Source organism: Triturus cristatus, chromosome 9 (assembly GCF_964204655.1).
Source record: "Triturus cristatus chromosome 9, aTriCri1.1, whole genome shotgun sequence".
Taxonomy (NCBI): Eukaryota; Metazoa; Chordata; class Amphibia; order Caudata; family Salamandridae; genus Triturus; species Triturus cristatus.
In genome coordinates this window covers 1,037,822,063-1,037,839,832 of record NC_140592.1, presented here as the reverse complement: position 1 = coordinate 1,037,839,832, position 17,770 = coordinate 1,037,822,063, and the positions used below count along the sequence as shown (strand labels likewise).

The following is a 17,770-nucleotide window of genomic DNA, read 5'->3' as shown; positions in this document are numbered from 1 at the left end:
CAACGGAATTAGAGAACTATTGAGTTTACGTTCATCTACATTCAAATGGCCATATTGTTTGATCTCAGAAGCCATGCCTCCAAATTCAAAGATGTCCGTTTTGCATTAAATATTTCGCCTTGTTTACTGGTCAGCAAATTTGGTTTGCAAGGTAACCTCTTGTGTGACAACAGTTTTGTCTGAAGAAGATCCGTGAACCACCACTGCATGGGCCATTTTGGGGCAATGGGTATGCATTATTGTTGCACTGTGGCTTCGTAACTGCTGGAACTGAAGAAGTGAAGGGAAAAGCAAAATAATAATAATAATGTCTGAACAATTCATCAAAAGAGCTTTCCCAGAGATCCTGCTTTCCATTTCCTGTGAGAGAAGTTTTTTTTGCACTGTGGAGAACATGTCCATTTCTGGAATACACCAGGCCAGGAAGATTTTTGTAGCACATTGTTGTTTAACACCCAATCACAATTGTTGAGAAAATGTGCTCATTTATTCTACTGTCCTGGCAGACTGATTTCTTTAAGAGACTCCAGGCAAGCAGCTAGAGCCATAGGGTCCTTGCTTTGGCGTTACCATGCTTGTTTAAATTTGTATTGTAGAAGTATTGTCTGTTTGCACAAAGACACAATACGCTGTCAGATATTGCCCGAGAGCTGTGTGACTCACTCTGAGCTACGAAAAGTGCTACAAGCTTCACCTGACTTGTACAGTGAGGCTGCCTAGATGAGCACCCCACCCCACTAGAGGCACCTGCTACAATTGTTGGGGTGGGAAGATATTGCAGGAATTAATTTTTTTCTTAGCAGGTTGATTGCATAGCATTATCTGCCTCACTATGCGTAACAATTTGAGATTATCCTTCCAATAATTTTCTCTCAGTAGCCACTGGTCTGACAAACACTGTTGCAGTGGTCTTGCATTTGACACAATCGTAATACAGGATGCCATCGATCTCAGTAGTGAGACAATTTGACAGGCTGTTTGGTTTCAAGCTTACACAAGATGACACCTTTACTCTGTCCTCCAAAGAAAACACTTTTCATGGTTTTGTGTGCAAATTCGCTTCCAAGAGAGTCAGTGTCTGAATTGGAGTTAATGTTGATTTTTGGGGATTGAGATGTAGGCCTAATCGATAAAGCAGTGAGATCATGATTCTAAGTTCATCTTATAACTGAGGACTACACTCCTGGAGGTTACGAAATAAAACCCCTGGTCAGAGTAGTGCATGTGGGATGACAGACACGTTATTGTTTAGCGCTAGAAGGGGGATGTGTCCAGATGAATTGGCTGGTTGGAGAATTATGCTCGATTCTACTTTGTGATAGGATGAGTCCCTCTGTTGAGGTTGGTTTTGTTGCTGCTGGGATTGATAGGGCCATTGAAGGGATAGAACCCTCGGGCACTGATAATATCTGCATTCTTTTTGACAATATTAGGTTTTATCCTCACAGCTGTCTCATTTTTCACGTGGTTCACTTCTTCCGTATGCTGCACGGTGAGGGACCAGAAAAGGGAAGGTTTAACATTTTTAGTTGTGCAAATGGCTTCAGAGTGGTCAAGCACAACCACTGTGAGCACCATAGTGTAATATTTGAACACTATACAAATATCACAAATCAGCAGAATCTACTGCCACACTCCTAACCAGGTTTGAAATCAGATGATCTCAGAGTATCACCTTGTTCAAGTGTTGTCTTGTTTCATAAGGTAGCTCAGAGCAAATTTCTGTACTGTCTCCCATAGTGCTCTGACATAACAGCCCAAAAGGGTGTAGCACTAATGTCTTTAAGAGCAGTGGCAGCAGTATCACATACCTTTCACATGGCATCCAGTCTCTTGCACTGCTTATGAGGCAGAGCAATTGTTTCTGTTGCAGGGGAGTGGTATTTCTTGACATTTGGGAAAATAGCTAAAGCAGATTTAGGATCTAGAAGGAGGGAAGCATGGTCCGGTTGTGGAGCAGTGTATTTTTTTAAGACGAGATGCTGCAGCTTTTAGTCTTAGTTGGGGGTCAGGAAGTTTCCTCTGGCAGATCTAATAATCCTGGAACTAGTGGTAGCAAAGGTCTGGGTGCAGACCATGGCTGCAGAGTTTCATGATTACTGATACTGCAGAATGAGCAGTCTTCAATGGAATATTAGATTATACTGCGACTCCAGGAAAGACAACATGAAAAGTGTTGATGTACTCCACCAGGGAAACTCTAGTCAGTGACTCAGTAAAATATGTTTGAGTATACGAGGACAAAGTATCAGAGTCTCTTGCGGAAGACCTAAAGGATGATGTGAGGCTCATCTAGCACTTCCATGCTTCTTCAGTGGCAAATACCCCTGCAGAAAAATACTGACTGGAACTGGAGGTGAATGTGATGTTTCCGCTGGAAAATGCCTCCCTCTTAGATGACTTCGAGAAGGAGCCATTTCTCAGATCAGTGGCATAGAAGTATGTAATAAAACCATCATGATTGGAGTTGTTGTAAGATTTAAAGGACTCCAAGGTGTTCAAATTGGATCCTCAGCCGCGATCGTAAAAGACATTGAACCAAATGGAGCCAATCTTAGATGCTTCCTGGGCAATGAAACCTCTGCCACTGATGAGGCAGATGAGATTTTAAGTCCTGCTGCTGACCTTTGCGACTCAGAATTGTTGCTCAGACATCGAATGTCTGTATGCTGTAACACCCTCAATGTTTTTTTTCCCTTTAAATTAGTCGTACTACTACGAACTCCTACAAAGAGCTTGAGGAGAGGCAGTCTCAAATTAAGTATCAGGTCTTTGGGGAAGAGCAGCCCTATAATGAAGTATGCCACCTCATGTGGCTAAGGGTTTGCATTCTTCTTTAAAATGAATCCATCGTTACCCCTCTTTTAGGCATTACCATTTATAATGATGCACTTTTTCACCCTATAACTTATTTGGGTTTGGTAACATTTTGGTTATTTAACTACAGTTTGGACGGTTTATCACAGCTAACAAATGAGTTGCCTCTTACTCATCCATTCCTTATTGTAGAACTAACTAAACAATGCAGCATTGAAAGGCAAAATATGAGGCCGATAATGCTATTGAAGTTAAATTTTGCAATACAATCTAAGGCCTATTATCTATCTAACGTGCTATTTTAACACACACCAATGCTAGCAGAGACATCCCAGTGCTAAAACAGATCACGTAGGAAAGTTCACATTCAGTAAATCACATTTAAAATGTTATTCACCAACAATTCATTTTGCATGGAAGAACAGGAACAACACTTTATTAATAAAGTAATTTCTACCTCCAAATCTAAAACAGATTGAGTGAAACATACATTTTTGCACTCAACAGAAAACAAAACATACATGTCCACGTATTGGGTCATAAAATGCAAGCCTCAAACATATAGCACATCCAAGTTATTTTCTAAAAGAATGTAGTGAGACTGATTTACAATGTGGAACTAAGGCTATAATCTTTGCATGCTCTATATATGGGTGGAAGGGCGAATTACTCTTGTAAATAGAATATCCCGAATGATTGCAACTTGCAGGTTGCCTCTGCATTCTCCTGTTTGACAGTATCTTAATGTAGGAATTAACAGGACGTATGTTTGTACAAACTTGTAAACCACAATAAAAGTTATTTTCTAAACCTGGTCTTTAGTTTTAGGCCTACCCTGTGTTCACATTATAGTACCTCTGGAAACACCCTTTTACATTAAGTGTCCTGCAGCACAGTATAGTATAGTATATTCATATTTATTATTTAAGTAACACTCTTAGAGAAGCTTTATTAGCCCAGGAGAACCAGTGAAAAAGCTAGTGCGATTGACACAAAATAAGGGACCACAAAGTTGTCTATCTATATCCTTTAAAGGTGGCGCAGAGTGCCATAAAGTGGCATACCGTAGTGTGGAGTAGTGTAGAGCAGAGTGGCATATAGTGGAGTGTAGTGCCGTAGAATCGTATAGAGTGGAGTGGCGTGGAGTGGCAGAGTGTAGTAAGTGTAGTAAGTGTAAGTGAGAGGAGTGACAAGGAGGGGCATAGAATAGAGTGGAGTGGCGTAGCGTGGAGTGCAGTGGCATAGCATGGAGTGGAGTGGCGTGGCGTGGCGTAACCTAGAGTGGAATGGCCTAGTGTGGAGTGGAGTACAGTGGCGAGGAGTAGAGTGGCATAGAGTGGAGTAGCTTGGAGGGGAGGGGGGTAGAGCATTGAGTAGAACGGAGTATGCATGGTTTGGTAGCACACTGCTATTACAGAGAACACATTGTAAATTGAAATGACCAATGCATTTGCACAAACAAGGTTTTACTGATAAAACTATATAGCGCACAAACGAAAGGGCATCACAAAGTGTAATATTTCGTTTTCACCCTATTAAAATATTTGTTTACGCAACATTTCAGTATCACAAAAAATTGTCTTCATTCGTGCTTTCCTAATTCGGATATAGTCTGAAATATTTGCAGTCCATGTATAGACATTTAAAAAAATGTGTGTACTACAAAAATAACATCCTAAAGCCTCTCCTCTCACATGCGAACCCAAGCAGGATTGTCACATAAATCCTCTCACTTTGAAGTAAGAGAAAGAAAAGTAAACCCCAAGCTCCCTCAGACGACAGAGCCTGACATTTGACCTCGGTCTTTGAATGCACAGCAAATGTGACAAGATAAAAACAAGATTGAAAGGCCTGTTTACAGAAAGCGAGTTGTGTAAGACTACAGTAAATAAGCTTTGCACCATGGGAGGAACAAACTATCTGAAAAGCCAAAAACAAATAAAGGCAGAAAACAGAAAGCAAGAAAACGTGAGTTACAAATCACATAGCCAATGGTAAGTATTCAGTAGAGTACATTTCAAGTGAAACTTTCAGAATGTCCTCAAGATGTTGTTAGCAAACCAGACAGCTGCACTGTCTGGTAGGCTTCGACCAAAAAAGGGGGAGGAGGAGGAGGACTGGGCTTGTAACTATATCCAGATGTTCACTCATTGGTAAGTAGGGTGAGTGGGCCATGCCTGAAGAAGCCAAGTCATTCCTCAAAAAGAAAGATACAAATTCCAATTCTATAAAACTGGAAGGAACGTGCTTTGGGAGTACTTTGTGTTGGTTTTAAGAATAAGAATTTCTCTGTTGGTCTCCCTGCTCCTTTGTTTGTGAGGATATTCAAATACTTGTACCAAATACAACATTTTTATTACCCTAACTGAAAATTCCTGTCATCGTCTTTTTTTCCTCTCTCACTAATCCCTAATGCAGTTCATCTCCACAACAGAACCCATTTCGACCAATTGTTCATTTTTTTATCATGTGTGTGCAATGGGAATCAAAGGTTTTGCCTTTTCTGACTCGGTGGATTTGTGCTCTCACGAACTTCTCCTGTCCCACGGATCAAAGCAATTCCACAAATCCTTACTCATGCATCATTAAATTCCTTTTACTACCACTATGATGACAATTACATTTCTAGCCTGTTCATTATCAACATTTATAAAGAAGGCCACATGGCTGCTCTTTCTAGAGTCATTAGTTTAAAATCCAGTCTCCAAAGTCTTTTAAACGATGTTGTTAGTGGTGCTTCAAATACTTTTCAAAGTATCTTGGGTGGGTTTCATCAAGCAACATTGCAGTAAACAATTTTACTTTAGATGATTTCTACACAACTATTACTGTTTAGCTCATTTTTATTTGAACTTGCATTAAAGGTAAAAATAGCTCTAGAAAATTGTTCAGGGTGCTAAGCACTTGCCATTAAAATAGGTGTGAACCCCAATTCACAGATGTGAATCAATTTAGCCTTACATCGGTCTGAAATGGATACGCTAAACAACTTTATCACATGATATTCACAGCACTAGACAAATTGTTATCCATTGAAGTTTTCATCCGTGACATTTTTTTAAAAAAAGACGGCTTTAGTTTTTTTTTTACTGCACCCAGTCTACTTTTGGCCCTGCAGTTCTAAGCTTAAGTCAATTCACACATTTTATGTAGGGCTACAATTCTCAAAGGCATCGTATAGGACTTTACATCACTAGCTCTTCACATTTGTTGACCAATAAAACAAATCATATGCAAGCCATCTGGAAAGAAAAATATATATCTGCCAGAGTGTTTGAAAACTACTAAAAGCAAACTTTGTAAAATACCTTTAGAAACTGCACAACAAGCAACATTGAAAGTCACCACTCCCAAAAATAAAACAGAAAATCAACGGTAAAAAGCAAGCATTCTGACAAATAGTGACTTAAGAAAACAAAGGATTACCTTGCTTTTCATGGCTGATGAATAGGGTCCTAAAAACAGTCCTGGTAAAATTTCCTATTAAAAGAAGACACTTTTTAAAACATAATTGCAACTTTAATACAGTTCAACAGTACATATATTGTTACAGTGTCTTTAAGCTAGTAGCATAAGTGTTAAAACAAAAACACACAAGGTGCATTATCTGAATGCGATATCTAAGGAGGACTATTTTGTTTTTTTTTAATTACCGAGCACACGGCAAAGAAAACAAAAATTAATATTTCCAGCACATCACGTCTTGGATCCAACATCTTTTTTGCAATATTAAGTATGCCTTAATGATATTAATAACATCAAATATGTTTATTTTTCAAGGCTTGTGTGTGACTTTTTCTTGCATTTCTATTGACCTCAAATATTACTAGCTCGGGTGGTAGCACAGAGCCAGGCTTCAAGCACTTCTAAGAATAGGTCCTTCCGAATGTAATCGAAGTGTCACAGCTGGACCTTGCAAAAATAACTGCAAGCAGAGAGGCACGGTGGAGAGGACTGCCCTGGGCCATGGGTAACTAAGGCACAAGCCAGACCTGGCAATTGCAGAGAGGATCCATCAGAGAATAAATATGTGGGGACTTGCAGAGCTAAGCAGCAGATGTAAGTGAGGTGGCCAGCGAAAGACTGTGCAAATTGGGACTCACAAACTTTGAGGTGCTAGCAAAGGTTATTTGCAAAGTGAGTGTCTCTGGAGGGCACCACAGAACTGGTCTTACGGAGTACAAGAGAGAATGTGAGATTAAAACCCCAAGGATAGTGCAAACATACTCTTACAGCTGATCTGAAGGAGAGAGGTACGGTGGGAAAAGACCCTAGGAATCAAATTTAAGATCACCAAACAGAATATGGTTATGGTCAAGGTGACCGAAGTTAAATACATTCACAAATGTGCATCATGCAAGAAATGAGATGCAGTGATTAAAAGGATGCTGCAGAATGGAGAGGATGGACACAATACATGTAAATCATTCCTTCTTCTACCTATAAGGTAATTTCAACATCATAACAATGGGAAACAGCAAGAATGTTCTAGAAGGAAAAAATCCCAGACCTAGAAGTAAAGTTCCTAAGAAAACCTACATCTATTAGCTCAGATATATATTACAGTGGCATTTGTATGATGTATCAGTAAAGTGCGAACCTAGCTCAGGAAAGTGCTGAACTATGAGCGTGGGCCCAGGAATACATTTTAAGGTTGTCTATAAGAAACAGGTTAATATGTACGAAGGTAGGGCTCTTTGAACATGTGCAGGTTTGGTGTCAATGGGAATGTTGTTGTGTGTAAAAGGAGAAGTTTCTTCTTTCCTATTTATTTTTATCGTCTATAGTCTATCCAGGTAGAATAAATGGCAATATTTCTAAAACAATTCCCAACAGGACTGTTTCGGTTCTTCCTAGAAGCAGAAGACCAAAAATTTAAATGTCCTCACACAGGCTCTAGAAAAAAAATTGGACAATGGTCACCTGATGCAAGGACTTCGAAAGCGTTCGTGATACTGCCATTTTTTTAATACAGCCCTGAACTACTGTAGGTGGCTGGTTTTAATAGAAGCACTCCCTGTCACTTTTCCATAGGAATCAAGTAGACTGAAATAGAGGGCATGGCAGTTCAAGCTGGACTGTTACTGTAGCAGGAGGACTAAGACTGATTTATATATTGCTGGTCTCTGATTAGAGTGCCACAGATAGTGAAAAATAGTGTACTTGAACGCAGCCCAATCCATTGCTAGTGACTGAGATTAAGTCATGCATTCATTACATCATTTTGTTTTCTGGGTGTTGAAATAACGTTTAAGAGCTACAAAAGTAATCCATAGAACCTAAAAAGTCTAAAATGCCTGCTGATAATCAAAATCATGTGAATCTATATAGAATTAAAATAAGGATAAGAAATTTTGACTTTCAGCAATATTGGTTCTGATGGACACTGGGGTTCCTCTGCACAACATGCACCTTTCAAACATCACAAATAAGAAGCTGGAACCAGAGAAACATGTTCTTACGTAATGACATTAAAAACAAGTTATTTGCCTTTGGTAATCCTTTTTCTGGTAGAGACTCTCTAACTGCTGAATCCACACCTTAGAACATTATCCAGGCATCAAACTGGATCCAGAAAATCTTGATAAGTATTTCTGCATGCCGGAAGGTGACATCAGGCAGCTCTGTGTCAACCGCGTCGGAAGAAATGTGCACGCTGAAAATATAGGCGCCACCCCAGGGTGCTAACATCAGTTTCTTTGTTGACTATTTCTATGCCAAGAAATGCAGAGCCGCAAGTGAACGATGTGTGACCAGTGTGCAAAAACTAACCAGGACTTTCGGATAAAGAGTTCATTTCGCAGAAGAGGGAGGATGGCTGGGCCGATTAGGAAAATGTGGCTACAGTCCCTACCAGAGAAAGCATTACCAAAGGCAAAAAACAAGTTACTTAACTGTACACAGTGGTTCTCCAGTATCGATAACTTTTATAGATTCACATGCTTGAATCTTCACAGTCGTCATGGTGGGAGTCCCACAGTAACAGTAAAATAGCAGTATTAAAACTAAACATTCAAATGCCCATAGGAATTCACTAGCCTTTAGCAACCTATTACCATTGGTTTGAAACATGCAAACTCCAGCCAATCGGAGGGTAGACCATAGAGTCTTTTTCCCCTGCAGGGCCACCATGCCTCCGATTCTGAGCACGAGTACTATTAGAGGAACAAGAGAGGTATGGAAGGTGAACCTGAAAGGGGAGGAGGGAGGGTCGCATGTGAATCTATAAAAGATATCAATACTGGAGAAACAGTGTACAGTTAAGTACCTTGTTTTTTCTCCAGTATTGTATCTTTTATAGATTCACATACTTGAATCAGAGGAGAAAGCAGTTATCAAAAGGTCAGCAGAGGCGAGTAAGGTGAACCATCCCACCATGTGGCCCAGAAACGAAAATACAAATAATCATAAAGAGCATACCTCATGAGCATGCATACATATATATATATATATATATATATATATATATATATATATATATACACACACACACACACACACACACACACACACACTTACCCCTACATGTATTTGTTTTTAAACGTTGCGTGCCAAATTTTGACACTATTATTCAGTAGAGCTCAATGTAAATCATCAGTAGCCAACTTCACATGTGCGACAACGATCAGATCACCTATACATTAAATTCTAATTATATTCACAATATGCATGATTTATAAATAAAAATCAATGACTCCTGGGTGAAATACCACTGCGGAAATCAATCACATTCCGTTATTTGGATTACCATGGACCCGATTCAAAGGTATTATTAAGCTCTGAATGAATCTAGTTTCACATACATAATTCCACCTCTAAATATTCCAACGGTGATTGTGGCTACTCAAGAAGAATTCATTAAAGAAAGTGTAATTACATTTCATTAAAAATTTCATTTCAATGTTGTAACTCATGGGGATGGTTCATGACAGTTATATTTAACCAACAAAAGACCAAAGTTCTTCTTCACAATTTAACCCCAATGGAATACGGGTTCGTAGGTCGACTATATATCTAGCCTCCAGCTGCCTCAGTCGTTTAACCCGGTCTCCCACTCCCTCTTTTGCTGGGATTTGGTCAATACAATAATAGACCAATTTGTCATTCCTGGCCTCATGTAACGTAGAGAAATGTCTAGCGACTGCGTAGGTTTTGTCCTGGTTAGTTATTGCCCTCTTGTGCTCAAGGATTCGCTTCTATGCTGGGTGTATTGTACTTCCAATGTATTGTAGTCCACATGGACAAAGTAAACAGTCCACCACAAAATTGGAATTACAATTAAGCAGCTTGTTAATAGGCATCTTTCCTTTCTTGCCTGGTACTGAAAAGTCCTACACCTTTTTGCAATTCTAGCACGCTTTGCATGTCGTACATGGAAAAAAAAAATGTGATGGTGGGCTTATTCCATAGCTTATTCTCAAAGTGGCTTTGCGCCAGGATCTCTTTCAACGAGGCACTCCTCCTGAATGCGATATCTGGTCTCTCTGGCATTAAGCTGCCTACGATACCAGCTATCTGTAGGATATTCCAGCGTTTCTGTACCAGATCCCTGATCCTCTGACTCTGCAGAAAAAGTTAAAACCAGCCTCACTTTGAATAAGTCTTCCTCCATCCCTGAATCCATGGGGGTTCTTCTATCTCTTATAACTCCTGTCTGTCCTTAGTTTTGACCTTTTTGGCTGCCTCACACAACATCTTTTTACCATACCCCCTCCTTGAAAATCTTGCGAGGGACTCCCTTTCGGCTTCATGATAATCCTCTGGGCGAGAACAGTTCCTTTTGAATCTTAATTCCCCCGTAAGGAATACTCTTAATCAAATTGGGGGATGCTGACTTCAAGAGTGTAGAACTGTATTCCCTGCCGTTCGTTTATGGTTTGCTGATGTTGCTAGTGAGCTTAAGATTGAACTCATTCTCATTCAAAATCTTGATCTAATTCTCTGCCTCTGGGCATGTCCCCTGCCAAACAAACAGGTCGTCTATATACCTGGTCCATAGGACTATTTTGACTACCCAGGATTCGTTCTCCTCCGCCCAGGCCACATGCTTCTCCCACAAGCCAACGAAAAGATTTGCGTAACTGGGGACGAAGCAGGTGCCCATGCCGGTCCCCTGTGTCTGCAGGTATAGTTGCCCTGGAAAGAGAAAAATATACACGATTTCTAAAATCATTTTGTTATGCTCTTGAAATCTCAATGGTCTTGTTTTAAGAAAAGATTCTATTGCCAACAGGCCATTCGCATGCACAATACTCGCGTAGAGGCTAGTGATGTCAAGCGTAATTAGTACTAACTCTTCGTCCCAAGTAATGTTTTGGATTTGAAGCATAAAGTCGGTAGTATCTAGAATAACTTTGATCCTTTACTATAGGAAACTGAAACGAATCAACATAAATTGAGGCTTTCTCCAATAAACTCCCTTTTCAGGACACAATTGGACGACCTGGAGGATTATCCAAGTCCTTGTCCACCTTTGGCTGGTGATTAAATGTTGGCAAGCTTGGATAATCCACCTTCATAAACTGCAACTCATTCTCCTCCAGGATTCCCTTGGACCTCCATTGTTGCAGAAGATCGTAGCAGTCCAACACACTTCTATTGCAGGTCTCTGTTAATTAGAGTACAACTTTTCTCGTACCCCAAGAGATGCAGAGCCTCGTTTTTGTAAGATTCTCTAGACAACACAACGACATTCCCTCCCTTTTATTATGAGGGCAGAATCATCCCTCAGGCATTTGACAGTTTCCCATTGCACTTTTGTAAGATTGTATTTCCTTCTATTGCCTGTTTGGACGCCAGACGTTCGGAATTTGTCCAGGTCCTTGATCACTGCTTCATGGAAACAATCAATGGCATCATGCGGTGTTTGGAGAATGAACTTGGAATTTGGTTTAAATTTGCTTCTACCACGGTCTTGATGAATTCCAGCTGTTGTAAGAATTCCGTGGTATCCTCACTGTTAACAATATCAATTTCCTTTTGGGATTCCTGCAAATTATGCATAGTTCTCAATGCTTCCAAAATCGCTTCCAAATCACTTCCAGTGAGCATATCCGAATTTGTTATTGCACATTCTTGTTGCACTTCTTGGGGTCTAGGATGCAGAGAATACTTTTTTGAGTTTCAATTTGCATATGAACTGGTAAAGGTCAATGCGCGTACTAGCATAGTCCCATTCCGTAGTAGGGCAAAACGTCAATCCCTTTTGCAACACCATTTTTTCTTTTGTCGCCAAAGTTCTTCCAGAGAGATCGACGATCGCCAGATTGTTTATTTCTTCTTGTTGCCCCGCTTGCTCCTCGTTATACGAGGTTCGAAGGCCTGGCTTGTTGCCTTTCCCTCCTCGCCTTGTCTTCCTCCTCCTTGTTCTGGGGGGCGAGTTTTCTGTTGGAATTTGCGTCATGACACCTTGATTCAATGATATTCCTCTGGAAAATTTACATCCTTGATTACGGAGGCGTCGCCTGTTCTCCTGGCCGTGTCTGTTTCTGACAACTCTGCCTCCGACTCTGAGGTGTCGCGCATGGGTGCTGTGGTTGCACTTTTTGATTCCTGCAGTGCTCTGCGAGGTGCGTCGTATTTCTTGGCAAAAGTTAAAACTCTGCCACACTCATAATCGCGCTGGTCCCGTGCAAATTTGTTTAGCTTTCGACGCTTAATATCATTTTCATAGGCAACCAGTCTTGTTTTCATTTGTAATCTTAATGTATCGACCAAGCTCTTATCTGTGTCTTTCGCAATGTTCTCTTCAATACAATTAATTTCGTCAAGCAGTTTAGCCCGGTCAGTCTTCACATACTTGACAAGGATCTCTACCACACCCTTCGTCGAAGCCTTGGTAAAATCAGCCCAATCCTTTAGGAGGTTAGGATCTGGATTTTCGTACAACTGGACTGTATAAATCCTCAGCCCCCTCGGTATGCTATCCACGTCTAGATAGCGTAAGGAAGTGACCTCCCTCCACTTCCTTATTTCTTTCTCATATGTTCTTTCCAACTTGATGAACCACCCTCTCAGATTCTCAGGGGCTCTACTAGAATGTTGATCACCATCTGTCCTGGTGTCATGTGCTGTCCCTTTAAAAACTATTTCTGCTGCTTGCATTCGTTCAGCATCGCTGAACACGGACCGTGTTTGCAAATGTCAATTAAAGTCAATCCGAATCCCAAATGCGGGGCCTGACGCTGTTGCTGCTCAATTTAATATATGTAGATGCTTGCGGACGAAGTTCTATTCACCAGGGTAGTCTTCTCGTAGACGCACGCACTCGTCTCAGGACCGGCCGCAGCTCGGTGGTTTCTCCCCTTGCGTCAAGCTATGCTTCTGGACAGGAATGCTTCAGCGATTCCCCGATAGATCCAGACGCTGATCCTTTAATCGCAGTGGAGTGGGGGAAAGAAGTTTCTTTTGAAACGATGCTCGCCAAATCCTCCGCTCTCCCCACAGCGGGTGCAGCAGCCGCGAGGGCGACCTCACGTAACATGCAATCAACCAAGTTCAAAGATTGCTGCGTACTCCGGCCAAAATTATCGATATATTTTTTATTTAAATCGTTCCAAACACGAGAATACTGTCAAACGGGTTTCCGGCACCTGGCCTTCGTCAATGTCAGTGATTTCATAAAAAAAACACCCTTTTAAACAATGATTCATCTCGTTGGATCGCAGTGAAACATAAAATCACAAAGGGACTTAATAGTCAGATCACATTATAAAGGTAAAAAATGTGTGCCATTTTGACAGTATTATTCAGTAGGGGTCAAAGTGAATCATCAGTAGCCAACTCCACGTGTGACAATGATCAGATCACCTATACATTAAATTCAAATTATATTCACAATGACTCATGGGTGAAATACCACTGTGGAAATCAATCGCAATCCGTTATTTGGATTACCATCGACCTGATTTAAAGGTATTATTCAGCTCTGAATGAGCCTAGTTTCACACACATAATTCCACCTCTAATTATTCCAACGGTGCGTATGGCTAGAAGAAGAAGAACCTTGACTTTTTACTGGTTAAATAGAACTGTCATGAACCATTTCCACGAGTTACAACACTGAAATGAAATTTTGAATGAAATGTAGATACACCTTCTTTAATTAATTCTTTTTGAGTAGCCATAAGCACCGCTGGAATAATTAGAGGTGGAATTATGTATGTGAAACAAGTGCACCTTGATGGATTTATGTGCTAGACCAGCTCTGGCGAGAGACTAGAGATAGGGTAAAACGTCCTCAGGCAGCGATGAGAGAGGATCGCAAGAGTGCGCGGCACACCGTATACAAACAAATTTCCACTTGGCTGACTAACACTTGATTGGAGAAATCGCTAGTTGTCCAAATTGTGTGTGATGAGGAGCCAAGTCATCAAGTGTAGTGTGTGGATGTGAGGATGAATCACTTGGCCCTGGTTCATAGAGAGTAGATTTTCCCTTGGCTGGAACCGGATTGGAGAAGACTCTAATAGGCGATACAGCTCTGTGAACCAGTACTCTCGCCCATGCGATTAGGATGATGCAGCAAGGTTCCTGTTTGCTCTTCAGCAGAACCTTTAGAATGAAAGGAATCGGAGGGAATGCGTAAGCAAACGTTCCCTCCCAAGAGAAGCGGAAGGCGTTTCCTAGAGAGCCTGGCTGAGGAAATCTGCTGGCGTAGAATCTGCATTTTTTGTTGAAAGATGTAGCGAACAGACCTGGAGATGGAAACCCCCATCGGCGAAAAACCCTTTGTAGCTGATCCTCATTTAGCTCCCACTCGTGACACTGCTTTTCGTTCCTGCTCAGAGAATCGGCCGAATCGTTTTGGACTTCTGGCACATGCTGAACTTGTATTGATATCGTGTGGGCAATCAGCCATTCCCAGATCTAATCAGCCAGGATTGAGAGGGCATGAGATCTTGTCCCACCTTGTTTCAGTAGATAGAACATGGTGGTGGTGTTGTCTGTGCGTATTAGGATCGACAATATTTTGATCCTTGGCAGAAATGCTTGGAGGCCCAGAAAAAGCGCTTTCTGTTCCAAGAGATGTATGTGACACTGTGCTTCCTGTGCTGATCACCTTCCGTGGATCTGTAGTTCCATGGAAAACATCCAATGACATTACCAACTTTGGTTTTGACGTGAGGAAGGAAATACCTTGGGAAAGGTGGTCTCCGACTGCCCATTAGAACATTGCTGAAGTCATCACCGGTATGACTGAAATTATGCCTTCGAATGAGCCTCGAGATGGAGTCCATTGAGAATTGAGCTACTACTGTAGAGGCCTCATTCTTAGGCGACAGTGCGGAAACAGCGGGGTGCAGGATAACATCGTCCCTAGTATGTCCTTACTGAAATGCACTTTTTTGCGGACAGGCATTGTATGTTTTCTGGAGGCATAAGATTCTTTCTATTGTTGGGAAGGCTTTTGAAAGCGTGGCATCCAGATTTGCTCCTAGGAATACTATCAACCTGGAATGAGCCAGAGAGGACTTTTCCCAGTTGATTCTGAGACCCAGGGAGTGAAAGTGTCAAACACAGGTGTCTGTCGATCTTCTGGCAGCCTGGCGTGATGGAGCCTTGACTACTAGTCGTCCAGGTAATGGAATATCTGGTGACCGGCTCGCCGCAGAAAAGCCGCCACTGGAGCCAAGCATTTGGTGAAGACGCTTGGAGCCGACTTTAACCCGAAGGGTAGGACCTTGAATTGATAATGGCACCCTGCCACCTCATACCTGAGAAAACGACGGTGTTTTGGATATATGGGAACATGAAAATACGTGTCCAGAAGATCCAGGGAGGACATGTCCCCTGCATCCATGAAAAGCAAGATTTCCCTATCTTTTTCTTTATTAAAACGGGAGAATAGAACCCCAGATTGCGCTGAACGGGCAGCACCTCTTCAATTGCCTACTTGGAGAGGAGCAATCTGACCTCCTTCTTGAGGACTTGCAGAGGCCGATGGGAAGTTCTTTGCCGAGGCAAATTTGGGGGCTGTTAAACAAATTCCTGGGTGTGACCAAGCCAGAATACGTCTAACATCCATTTGTCAGAAAATAGGAGCTTCCATTGATTTAAGAATTTGGAGCAAGCAGAGCCAAACTGAAGTGAAACTAGGGTAGCAGTGGCCTGCAGATCCTCATTGTCTCTTGTTGGAGTCGTGAGCCCTTTCCCCGACGATGGGCGTGGATGTGCCGTTGCTCTAGGGTAGGCTGGAGTTGAGGTTTGCCGAAAGGGCTGTGAAGTGAACTGAGAACTAAATCCCTACTGATAATATGGCTGAAATAGTTGCTGGAGCGGAGGTTGAGAGAAATATTGACCTCTGCCTCTTACCCAGAAGGACAGCAAAACACACAAGATGATGGACGGAATGTTGCACATTGGCAAAACATTCACCCCCAGTCACAGATCTGGGTTTAATCCATCGTTATTTTGCTCACCACGCCACCCCAGTTCAGACATGGCCATATGCAAATCAGTCTTGACCCTGTGCCTCATGGGAACAGTCCAGCCTGAACTGCCAAGCCATGTCTACCCTGGACCGGAATCAAGCATCCTAGGACCAGTTTCGGGGTTTCACCCCTCTTCAGCCAGGATAGCTTGACTCCAGTGGCGTAGTGAGCACGGGACCCACGTCTGGGCATACTAAAGAATGATGATGGATTAAACCCAGATCAGTTGACTGGGGGGCGAGTGTTTGATTTGCTCAAACGCTCCGTCCATTATCCCCTTTGGTATCGCTTTGTTCGCCCTAAGTTGGCAGGGTATGCCCAGACGTGGGTCCCTTGCTCACTTTGCCACTGGATTCAAGATAGCCTGGCTGATGAGGGTTATGAACCCGAAACCTGTCCCAGGATGCTTGTTTCCGGTCCAGGGAAGATATGGCTCGGCAGTTCGGGCTGGATTTTTCCCATGAGGCACAGGGTCAGACTGATTTGCATATGGCCATGTTTGAACTAGGGTGGTGGAGTGAGCTAAAGAATGATGATGGATTAAACCCAGATCAGTTGACTGGGGGTGAGGGAGTGATTTGCTCAAATGCTCCGTCCATTATCTCCTTTGGTATCATCTTACCCAGAAGGAAGCAAACTTTTTCTGCTGCAGATTAGTCAACAATTTAGCCATATCCGACTTGATAGACTTCAGCACTTCATGTACATACTTGCCAAAGAGAAATTTGCCGTTGAATGGCATATCCAATACCTTGGCCTGAAACTCAGGGCAGAACATGGTAGCTTTCAGCCACCCCTGCCGTCTCAACACCACCGCTCCCACCATCTGCCTAAAGGCGGTCAATGAAATATCCAGAGCCACATCAATCATCTCTGAAGAGGCTCTCTCTCCTTCCGATAGCACCTCCTTACCTCCTTCTTGTCCTCGGGAAGAAACACCAGACCACATCTGGTGGTCATACCTCCCGAGTATAGCCATGGCGTTGGAGGCCCTGATGGCAGTGGCTGCCAAACGGAGAACCTTTTGCCGATGTTGTCTAGTCGGCACTCTTCCTGGTCAGGTGGAGCCACACATGGAGAAGGATTTTTATATCTCCTCCGAGTGGCCCGCATATTAACCGAATCAGGCAGAGGGTGACCAATCAGGCACGCAGGAGAGTCCTCGGGCGTCCTGTACATCTTGTCTAATTTCGGTACCACCGCAGGAATAGAAGCTGGTGTCTTCATCAAATTTAGACCCTGCTGCTATACGTAGTCTACATTGGGAATGGATCAATGGAGCGCTGCATTGTTTTTTGGGGGGGGGGGGGGGGAAATATTTTTATTTGCATTTTTAACCAACATAAGCACATCTGACAAGTCACAGATAATAAACCTCACGTTCAGGCGCCCTCTCCTCCCTCCACCCTCCCCCCAGAACAACAGCATCATGGACCTTAATTCCACAGGATCTAGCCGCCACATATAATACGGAAGTCCGCAGTATTCTGCTTTCCCCCAACAGCACTCCAGAAGGTTCG

The 17,770-nt window shown here is 42.3% G+C and overlaps 1 protein-coding gene across 3 annotated transcripts in view; it reads right to left on the bottom strand.

The window, feature by feature from the left end:
- The window catches only part of STYX (serine/threonine/tyrosine interacting protein), a 323,362-nt gene that overhangs the window by 189,271 nt on the left and 116,321 nt on the right, over positions 1-17,770 (bottom strand). For all 3 annotated transcript variants that reach the window (XM_085626838.1, XM_085626839.1, XM_085626840.1), the window contains one exon: positions 6,244-6,297. In XM_085626838.1, the coding sequence (XP_085482964.1) occupies positions 6,244-6,297 (54 nt within the window). The remainder of the gene's footprint in view (positions 1-6,243; positions 6,298-17,770) is intronic.